Raw genomic sequence first — 11,170 nt, 5'->3', positions numbered from 1 at the left:
GGTGGCGTGAACTTTGGGGGCCGGAGAGCGGGGGCCCTGGCTGACGGACTGCTTGGTAGAGGGACCCACTGCGGGGGGAGAAACACACAGGCAGAAGATCATTTAGTGGCAGGTTCTGGGATCGACTAGCATGTCCTCGGCTTACCTGAGCCCAAGGCCTAACCCTACCTGCAACCTAATGCATGCATCTGAACTCAGTGCGAGTCCCCCTTTTAGATAAAGCTAAATAACCAAATAGTAAATAAACACCCAAATAGTAAATGACATCATGTCTTTGGTTGCCGTGCGCCATGCAGACAGGGACGCATTAACTTGACAGGCAGATCTCTGGAATCCGCCTCAATGCTGTACCTAGTGTACAGAGTGAAAACCCGCCCTGGTGCTGTGTTTGGGAACGCCGTGTTAAAGCACAGTGCTGGTGAGCCAGTACAGACGCCCACACCGGCCCCCTTCAAGGGCTCTCTGGCCTGACCGCCAGTTCTGCTGGTCCCCTCTGGAAAGAGCTGGTGTGGGAGGAAAGTGGGCCGGTTTGGCAATCCAGAGGTATCAAGTGGAAGGTGTGTGGGTGTGTTTTTATGTGTATGTGCGTGCGTGCGTATGTGTATATGGATTTGTGTGCTTGTGTGGGTGCAATGTGTAACCAATTACCGTAGATTCACATCAATTCAATGGTGCAGCTGAATGAAGCCACAGTACGAACAACACAGAACAGCGCGAGGATCTCTGCTTTAGAGACGCATATTAATACTTTTTGAATTTTCCTTGTAAGATTTGGTCTGTGTGCAAGTGAAATACCCCTTTGTGATATGTTTGGTTGGTTTAAATTGGTACACCCTGTAGTGGTCCATCACTTGTCTGAAACTTGTAATTTGAAAAGTGAGGTGAGGGGCACACCGAACTTGGGTGCGAAGACAAACATTAATTTAGGCATTAGGAACTATTTAGGATCTGGTCTTTCAGAGGTCAAGGAAAAATGCATGTAAATTGGTCTGCTCAAAGATTGCCGTCTAATTTTGTAGAAAGGGTTTTGATTGGAACATGGTGGTGGACAAGAGTGCATGTCAATGAACTGATTTCATATCTGTCCTTTTTGTATGGGCTTTTGGCCTATGGTGGACAGGCCAGTGCAGAGAGACAGGAACGATGGCTGAAGAAGAGAGGAACTGAACATGGGGGTCATACCGCCCACGCGGTCAGAGCGCCAACAGGTTGAATCACCCATCTGGTATTTACAGACCGGAGCCATAACCCGGCACCACAGCAGTATTCACACGTCGTTGACGCGAGGAACATAGCAGAGTGCCACATCCTGGCCCTGGACTCCGGCTTAGCCTAGTAACCATGGTAACGCTGGTCAGAGAACAATGCGCTACTTGCTCACCATGTGTCCTGATGTAAGAGGGGCAATAAAAGGAAGATAAATAATGGTTATTATTAAGAATTATTATAAACGTTACTGTGGCTCATTAGCGGTGAATCCATTGCCTTAATGTTAGCTGAATTGGGGAATCAAGATTGTACCACGTATCCAAAGTAATTCATAACTCATTTTTGGCCGGCTTTTCAGAATATGCATCAAAATTAAAAACAAACAATATTGATAATATATTTTTTCAATTTTTAGGTTTTTTTAGTTAGTAAATATTAGTAAAAAAAATAAAAAATGTCCTCTTAGAAATAATATTGCTGAAAAGTGTATCTACGTATACATTATAAACACAGCAGCGCCTTGAAGCACCTATGTGAGAGCTGAGATATTGAGGGGGCTTTTGTGTACGAGCGTGTGCACATTTCAGTCCACGTGGGTGTGTGGAAGCAGGACAACCACACTGAATGTGATTCGTCATCTGTGAGGGTGCACAAAGACAGTTCTAACGCAGACACTCTTCTCTGCACAGTGCGGGGGCGGCTGGGAGTTCACCGCTCACATCCCAGGTCGCACTACTTCCTGTGTACCGTGCCGCAAGGACACAGGATGTGGGGTCAGGGCTCAAGGCTGTGAAACGCATAACATAAGATATTGGCACTTATTTATACCAACTATGACCCGGCTTCAGGGTCCCAACAATGCATCCATTCACTGAAGATAGCGATATTCTAAACGCTTTTCTACATTATATTAACAAACATGCATAATACATTGATTAGCATAATATATAGTGTTTGTCAATAAGCTTCATAGAGAACATGACCTTCATCCAGTTTTAAAGATAAAGCATGTCGCTGATCTAAGTTTCCATACACAAAAAATAGCAATAGTGACCCGGCCCCTGCTCTCTACGGCCACATTCTTGACGGCTGCATTACTTTGTGTCAAAAGCAATATTGTGTTTAGTGTGGCAACTGCACAGCTTTCACGACCATTCTGTGTTGCAGCGTTGACCAAGGACTTCGGGGGGGGGAAAGGCTTTGTGTGCAAGCTTTCTTACTAAATGCTAGAGGCAGGTTCAAGGTCTTTGAGTTCAACTTTTGGGAGCTGACCAAAGGCAAAACATCGCTGGCAGATGTCATCTTTCATAAGTGAGCCACTATATAATTGATACTGCGCGGCAGAGTTCAAGAGGAGACATACGAGGTCACCCGTCCAGTGGGGGTGCAGTGGGGGCGGGGTTACCTGGGCCAGAGGGGTGGGCGGGTTTGTCGACGATGATGTAAGGGTTGCTGAGCAGGGTGGAGGAGCCCTGCTTGCTGTGCACGGGGGTGGAGGTGGTGGGGGTGCGTGGTAGTGGGGAGTGGCTGGGGGTGGAGACGGGGGATCCTGGGGAAAAACAACAACAAGTTTTTCAAAAAATGCCTGTCAATATAGAAAGTTGAATTAAAGCTAGGGCAGGCAATTCATTTTATTATTTATATTTGTTCAGAAGCGTTTAGTCATATTTGTTGAAATACTAATTAACATTGACAGCTTCAAACGAAATGCTCTGATAAATAAAAGGGAAGAAAACGCTATCTGGCTGTCACAGACCTGTAATAAGCCTTGGCTTTCCGATCGCTTCATTAAGCTCAAATGAAATGACACGATAGCTTACCTGTCTGTCTACCTACACACCTCAATCTAGTCTACCTGCGTGCACTCTACACGTGCAGTCATTGTGCATGATCAGTCTTCCACAAGGCTAGGCCGACCTATTGCTAAGCTAAGTCACGTGTTTCGTGGCTTTCGAGGGAGGCTTTAAGGGTGGGCTGGGATTCTATTAGTTGGATACTCCCAAAATGAAGCTTACTCTCTAAACTGTCTCTCTAAGGTTAACCAACTGGTTTTAGTAGTTGGTTATACAAATTGACATGGTCCACGGACTTCAAAAAGTTGACATTTGTTTATTCTATCAGATACGTTCCACTCTGAGCAGTGCAGGAGACGTAACACTATGAGACAACGGCAATAACCTAAGTCCAACTGGGAAAGGGGAAAACATAACTGAGGCGTAAGAGGCGACACAACAGCCAGAATATTATAGTGCTACTGATTTCCATATTCATGTCAGAAGTCAGTAATGGGCGAGGAAGTACTGCTGGGAACTTCCCTCTGCCTCAACTATGCTGAACTGAAGGGAATAAAAATCAAAGTCGTTGGTCGCCATGCAAATTAGTTAGTCTGTGCCAACTGCCACTTCGACCACTTGTTCCGTTGCTATTCAAAACGACACAAAGGGTTCGGGGAAGTAAAGCAAAGCAAAAAAAAACGTTTAACCAGGTGGAGATAATTACCCGACACAATTTTACAGCTCATGGTGATCGGTTGGAACGACTTGCTGGGCGCCTCGGCGGGGGTGGGCGACTGGGCCTGGGGGACGATCTTGCAGCTCGCCGTGATCGGCTGGAAGGCGGAGTTGCCGTGGGAGCCCAGGGTGATCTTGTCGCTGGCCTTGGGGCGGGTGGGGGTGCAGAGGCCCTCGCCGTGGCCCCCCTGGGCCCGGCACGTCTCCGTCTTGATCAGACCTGGAGACGGAGGGAGAGGAGCGGCGGCGGTTCAGAAATGACAGAGGCAAGCGTAACAGGGGCAACCTTTCTGTGTAAATTAATTAGCGAGGCGCCACCTGGAACCCCCAGATAGAGTGGCGCGGAGGAGGGGGGGGGGGAGGGAGGGGGATAAATTAGACAGCTTGGATGAAAAGCCATTTTCTTCCACTTCAATTATTTACCGGGATGTGAGAAAAGCTTTAGCAGGGAGGGTAAAAATGGAGACAGGAGTCCGGGGAGGGGACGAAGTGTGTGGAGGGGGGGGGGGGGGGGATTGTCTAAGATGAGTAATGTCTGCTGGGAGCAGAGAGAATCGCTAAACTAAAGTATCTTCTGGCCTGCAGTTCATGCAGAGGCTACATTCACATCGCTCTAAACCAGTGCCAAGATAAATGCTAGGAATTGAGGCAAACTACTTTTTTGGTAACATGTGTGGAGCAGCATCACGCTGCATCGCTTGGAACAGGCACAGGGCAAGGCCTTCAATAATGCCAGCATCTGTATTACGTTTGAGTATCACAAGGCATAAGATTGCCTTTTTGGTTTAATTTTAATTATTACCAACGTGTGCATTCAAATTTTGGATTCACATTTTTCTTTCATTCATATTTCTCATTTACTTTCCAGACCAGCGCTGGTGTCTATGTGTATATGCACACCAAATGAATGGGAGTAAAACTCTGTAAAAGCAATAGGTAGCTCTGTGTGAGAAAATGACTAAACAAAAAGCTGCTGCAAACAAGGGGACTGTAAGACAGAGGAGACAACAACAGACTTCTCCCACGGTGCCATCGTAATTAGACACAACAATTAGAACCTTTTGTCCTGTTTTTTTTGCATCTGCGCCGGCTCATGCACAGAAGTGTAATGGAAAACAATTAGTAGCATGCTTGCGCTAATAACTTCAAACGACTGGGCAAAAGCGCGGCTGTGTCGTAAATGGATCACAGCAGTCCCACTGAGACGTTTACATAATCACAGCATCGTCTTAAAGCAGACCCCAGCCTCCCTCTAAATGAGGTATCCATGGAAACAGGCTCAACACGTCACCTTTCTCCAACATGTCGTCCTGCAGTGGTGCGGCGGGGGAGCCGGGACGCCCCGCCGCCTGGGGCAGGGGGAGGGGGGAGGGGGGGCTGGCGGCCCTGCGGCTCGACTTGGAGGAGGAGGGCAAAGGGAGATAGTCGTCCACTAGGGAGTCCCTGTGGAGCTCCACATCCACCACCTGACGCGCACACACACACACACACACACCACACACCACACACCACACCACACACACACACAACACCCAACACCACCACACAAACACACACACAACACACACACACAACCCACACCACACACACACACACACAACACACACCAGGGTTACTTGGCTTGTGTGCGCCACCGTGGACTTGAGTGGGAGCAGCATAGAGAGACCTGTGCCGTGTACCGCGTCATCTACTTACAGTCTCTGCCCCTAGTGTCTGCAGCCCCGTGTACGTTCTGTCCAGCTGTGAGAGGGAACACACGAAGGGTTTCGGTAGTGAGGGGATCATTTACCGACCGGATCAAAACCACGTACACGTCAAGCACAATCCACAGTATTCAGACATGAAAATGCATGGTCATAAATGCATGTCATCTCGGAGTCATTTATCATTTGCTTATAGAAGAGATATGAAATTGTGCAAAGAGACAGGGTTTTTGGAGGAGAGAGTCGAAGAGAGCACATGAATACTGTATTTCAGAACCAAAGATTCCAGTGATGTGACGCGGTCTCCACGGGTGGCTTACCTTCAACTGGTGGATGGATGCTGTCGCTTGCGTTTGTTGCGGGGGTCTTTGAAGTGGATCTGGATCCTGACCGGGAACTCCCCCCAGCCTCGACGCGTCAGATGGAAAGGGGGTTCACTTGAGGACGGACACGGACACGGACACGGACACGGACACAACACACACACCCACACAACACACACCCACACACACACCACACACAACACACACACACACCACACCACACACACACACACCACCACCAACACACCACACACCACACACACACACACGAGATTTAAGCATGCTTCTTGAGAAGGCTTCTGGGGGTTAGCGGCTGCTAAGGGTGCATAACAATGGGTATGCTAAATAATAATCTGCTTGCTTAGAGATTTGCATTGAGTACATGTTACTAAGAAAACTCAATAACCCAAGGCACTTCTTTAAAGCACGCAGGCAGAACACAGACTCAACCAACAGCCCTCGTAAAGCCATGCATTACTGTGAGGCCTCTACTCATTTGCACACACACACATATCTTTGCTTCACCTCTAAGCAGGGAGTCGCATTCTTCACTAAAAGGCATCTCGACTGAGGTCTGTGTCAGACTCAGTAAAGAGTTGTGAAGCGTTTGGGAGTTCAGCTCTTCTTCTGGGATGAAGCGGGACTGAGAATGGGAGGCTGTGTTGAGGCGAGTGCCTCGTCAGCTCAACCAGCATTACAGCATTAGTATCAGTGCCGCTCACATTCACTCAAAAGCCAACAGGGAAACCATAATCCTGGAACACACTTTAGAAAAATGCCTCAGGGTGCGTAACTCAGCACTTCAGGCCCCGTCTAGCAAGTAAAGTCACCGTTTGGAAAGAGGAAGCCATCTCCGCTCCTCTTACTCCTCTCAAAAAGCGACAAGTGACAGCTCACGTGTTCCTAGCCCAGCGTGACAAGACTGTCGGCCTACACAGCGATCATGGCGTCTGCGTGAGCAGGGAGGGTCCGGGTCATTAATACACATTTGCCAGGGTTGAACTACATATGAGTCACCGTGGGCTTGCCAATGGTGAGGCGTACGTATATAACCTTTTGTAAGTTAAGGTGCGTTGTTGTTGTTATTGTATTTGAAGCGGGAAATAACAGCCAGAGTCCACAGGGGGGCACTGTTGTACAGAGTCCTTCCAATGGCTGGGAGTTCACGCCAGAATTGGGATCACTGTGGCAAAGGTTGTGAAGACTGCTCTCAATAACACAGTGAGATTTTTGAACTACTTCCTCCTTAAGGTTGAAAACATGTTACCAAACCGTCTCTCGCTTTCTGGCAGGTGGAGCCAAATGGAGGTAGTACTAGTAGGAACTGTGATAACAAGATTGAATTCTGAGAAATACTAATTGAGCTTCTGCAGATGAACAACTGGTTTGGGTGGGGGGGGGGGGGCACACTATGGTGCTCTGCTGAACTGCAAAAGCACTGCTAGCCACATGCAGAACTAGCTTTTCAAACATCCTTTTGTTCAGCGTGCATTCCACAGACACACAGATACACAAACAGACTCCCTTCAACACAGACACACAGGCACACAGACACACAGACACACACCTCACTTCCACCAGGTCGTTTGGTTTATAGCTGGGGTGCAGGAAGAACCAGACTTTCTTTACAAAGTGGTCGATGCTGGGCTCCCGTCTGCAGCCCCGCACATACAGCATCCACTTGTGGGTCGACTGATCGTTTTCTTCCCGCTTATCGGGCGGGATGTACCTGGGAGGGAGACACAGGGGCAGACAGACGGACAGACGTATAGAGATTTAACAAACAGGGAAAGATGAGTTTAGACGATGTTCAGAGCGATCTACCGTAGAACAGCCGTTATATGTTGAACACACAGGGCAGGTGAGATTGTCGGAGGCTGCCCTCACTTTCGGGTTTCCCTGTTCGCATTTGTTCACTAGGAACGGGCGTCGAACTCTGCGCCACAAAGTCCTAAAGAGACTAATCTGCGGGTCCCTTGCATTAAAAATGGTCGTTTGGGGAGGCATGCACTCGTAACAGAGCTTTTCCTTGTTCTTCAACTGGGCTTTAGACTTCAGGTGGTCATCACACGTATTTTTACGGGTCCAATCAATATTGTAACTCGAGCCAACAGAATTTGCTCGAGTTAGGATAAACAGTTTTAGTTTTTAAGAGTACTTGGCCAGACGGCCTCTTTGTTATTATGCTATTATGATCATGATATCGCGGGTAAATATTGAAGAGAAACAACCAGCGATGACTGCCAGGAACAAAGAGTGATGTCCGAAAGTAATCATGAGACCTGACCTTATCAAACAACATGTTGATCAAAATCCCTACTGCTTTTCTTGAGTCAATATTGCTTGGACAGAATGTTCTCCAAATCCATTAACACTTAAATATGGCACTCATTACTCGTATCAAGACTGAGCTTGTGGGGCCATGGTTCGCTAAACTCGGCTGAACAGTGGGGATATAGGGAGACCAAAAGGTAAGTCATGAGAGTTGAGTTCTGCTGAAGGGCAGAAATAATGAGTTATTTTGTTATAACAAATACACTCTTGCTGAGTGCTTATCAAACCAATCTGAAAAGATAGGTTTGATAAGCTAGAACGAAAGTTAGAATGCAGAGGAACCCAATCTTTCATACCAAGGTGCAGTTTACAGCATCAAAACATTTCCCAGGTAATTTGTGAAAAACACATGACTTGTGAAAGACCTAACGGATGGAAGCAATGCTTGAGGCTTTAAAGTGGCATGAAGTTTAGACGCAAGAGTTTGTGCCAGAGAATCTCTGATAAGGACGTACGGAAATCTGATAGTGGAGTTCTTGAGAATCCTGTTCCGTATCTCACGTCATGCAGTTATGAAAGCCATGCGGATGCAATGGAAATGCTAGATAGACCGGCAGGAAGATGGCAGATTATCTTACTTTGAAACATTCCCCACTACTATGGTCTTCTTCATAAAGAGCCGGGAGGCCTCGTCGCTGCCGGCCTGGTAGGCCACCCTCGGCTCCGCAGGCTCTGACGGCGCCGAAACGCCAAACGTGTCCTGCAACGCAGAACCAAAGTCCTGCTCAAATGTTCAACCTGTGAAACCTCTAAAATAACGGGGTCAACACACCGCATTTGATCCAAGATCGAAAGTATTCGACTGATCGATGACCCCAGACGTTACTCCGACTCACCTTCCCCGTGTTGCGGCCTGGCCGGCGCTCATTTCTGCTGCCGCCCTCCCTCCACGACGCCCTCTCTCTGTCGGCCCCTTCCCCGTGCTGGGAGAGGGACTCGGACTCGGAGGGGGGTATGGAGGGCGTCTCGGAGCCCTGGTTGAGTGGTGAGGACGAGCGGGAGGGGGACTCCAGGAAGCGCCTGATGGCCGGGTGGTTCAGCACCGTGGCATCGCTCTTGGTGGTGTGCTGGAACAACGACAGCGGACACAGAAAGAATGGATGAAGATGTCATTGAGCAGGTCAGGGTCATCTTGCCGAACATTTGGGACGACCCTTATACCCTTTAGCTCGACATTGCAGGTTTTTTGTAGTAGTAGTAGTATTTACACACCAACTCAATACTTATTTTTATTATAATTAAACATTATTGTTGAGAATTTATGTTTAAAACCGTATAGAGGAAAGTCTGAATATATTACACGTCATTGTTTACCTCTGGGATTTTGGTCAGTCCAGCGTTGGCATAGTAATTGGCCACTATGCAAGCCCTTAGCTTGTCCATCATCCTTCTTGCGTCATTGAGTCGCTGCATCAAGCATTATGAAATGAAACAAGTTAAATAACAACAACACAGATATGATTATTATACAAGGGAGCATAATATGATGATATGATACAGATGTTTCAATGGCATCCAGTTACCTGGCTTATCACTTCTATTTCATGCTCCTTATTCTTCATCTCTAGAGAAAACTGCTCTCTGATGATGGCTTCAATCTTCTGCACCGTCGCCTCCCGTGCTGGCAACGTGAGAACATAGACAGTGTGATGTTAATCTTTGATAATAAAGCAGGTACTACAACATAGACCATCCACTGTCAATTGTATGACTCGGACCCATCAGCATGTTGCCCGTGGTGTGATGCTGGTGCTCCGACCAGAGCAGAACCTTACCATTATGTTCGACTACTTTATTTCGTTTGCTCTCTTGGATATGTGATATGTCTTCGTAGTCCGGATCATTATCCTCTATTTTCCTCTTGATCCCTGACATGACTGCCTGTCAAACATTACAAAACAAAAGCAAACCCAACAGCATTGTTAACACTTACAGATGCAATTTTACAGTAGCAATGTTATGCTAATTGTGTCTGCATATAAACTTGTAGATAGCCGTTTAAAGGCCAGCTCTTCTCTCGGAGCCACTACTGGGTAACTAGCCGCTTGGGTTACAGTGATTGCGGCCCAGAACCGAGGCTAGCTTCGGGAGGAGGTACCTCCAGCTAGCATTGTTTTGTAGCATACTGCACGACTATTACAGCACATACATTTAAACCGTTCAAATAATTGCGTTCATAAAATAACGTCCACGGCGTTAGACAAAACATATTTCCTATTTTTCCATTTTTTTCACGTTCCTAAATAATCCGCGTGGCGTGTTACCTCTTGCTAGTGCAGCCGCCGGGTGCCAGCCGGGCGGACCAGAGATTACCGACCGAGTTAGCCGCGGAGCTAAGAGCACTGAGCTAGCTGGTACATCTCCTGCTAGCAGAGTTAGCACACATGTGATTATTAGAGATCAAATATGATAAAATACTTGACCGTATTGCTACAAACCGTTAGAAGGCGTTTCTTTGTATAATGAGCTGTGTACAAACCCCGGCACTACAGTCGGTTATATTAATCTTGGATACGTGTGGTATAACTTAATGAAATTTCTAAGTGAGCGTCTAAGCTAAATCATGGTAATTGGCCATGCAATTCTTGATAGCAGCCACCAGGCACCACTATTCTACCATTCAAACTAGATTTAGTTGCTAGCAAATAGAATAAACATGAAATTATATAAACATCCTTCTGTAGGAATAATGTACAACCTCCTACAAGATGAAACATCAGATACTCTCAAATATCATGGGTATCATGGATTATCTGGGTTTTTGTATCAAATGGCTGTCTATATCTCCGAGGTCAATGTATTGCTTTAGTTTACACTATTTTAATAAGGGAATTTATAATTAAATATATATGCTAATGTGTTTGTGTGGAGATATATTGGACAATGACATATTGTTTGTTAAAATGCTCTGGTTCAGCAAAATAAAATTAGTTTTTTACCATTGATTCGATCAATAGTCAAAATAGACTAGATTCAAAGCGCTTATTTTTTTATGGTTGAGATAACCCACTTTCTGCCAGCTGCATTCTCCAAACAAGACTAAACAATTTTCCTTCTTTCTCTTTATTTTCACCTTTTGGAAACTGGCGCC

The 11,170-nt window shown here is 46.7% G+C and overlaps 1 protein-coding gene across 1 annotated transcript in view; it reads right to left on the bottom strand.

Moving 5' to 3' along the window:
• yeats2 (YEATS domain containing 2) overlaps positions 1 to 11,159 on the bottom strand; it is a 29,961-nt gene extending 18,802 nt beyond the window's left edge. Inside the window, 14 exon segments of the mRNA XM_056597599.1 lie at positions 1 to 68; positions 2,615 to 2,758; positions 3,709 to 3,939; positions 5,011 to 5,185; positions 5,415 to 5,459; positions 5,743 to 5,769; positions 5,772 to 5,859; positions 7,313 to 7,474; positions 8,658 to 8,779; positions 8,916 to 9,146; positions 9,394 to 9,486; positions 9,603 to 9,700; positions 9,855 to 9,960; positions 10,344 to 11,159. The exon segment at positions 1 to 68 is cut by the window's left edge and continues 27 nt beyond it. Coding sequence (XP_056453574.1) covers positions 1 to 68; positions 2,615 to 2,758; positions 3,709 to 3,939; positions 5,011 to 5,185; positions 5,415 to 5,459; positions 5,743 to 5,769; positions 5,772 to 5,859; positions 7,313 to 7,474; positions 8,658 to 8,779; positions 8,916 to 9,146; positions 9,394 to 9,486; positions 9,603 to 9,700; positions 9,855 to 9,954 — 1,584 coding nt within the window. The 5' untranslated portion in view covers positions 9,955 to 9,960; positions 10,344 to 11,159.
• Positions 11,160 to 11,170: the final 11 nt, after the last annotated feature.

Source organism: Gadus chalcogrammus, chromosome 8 (assembly GCF_026213295.1).
Source record: "Gadus chalcogrammus isolate NIFS_2021 chromosome 8, NIFS_Gcha_1.0, whole genome shotgun sequence".
Taxonomy (NCBI): Eukaryota; Metazoa; Chordata; class Actinopteri; order Gadiformes; family Gadidae; genus Gadus; species Gadus chalcogrammus.
Note: the sequence above shows the minus strand (reverse complement) of the source record. Positions and strands in the feature narration are given on the sequence as shown.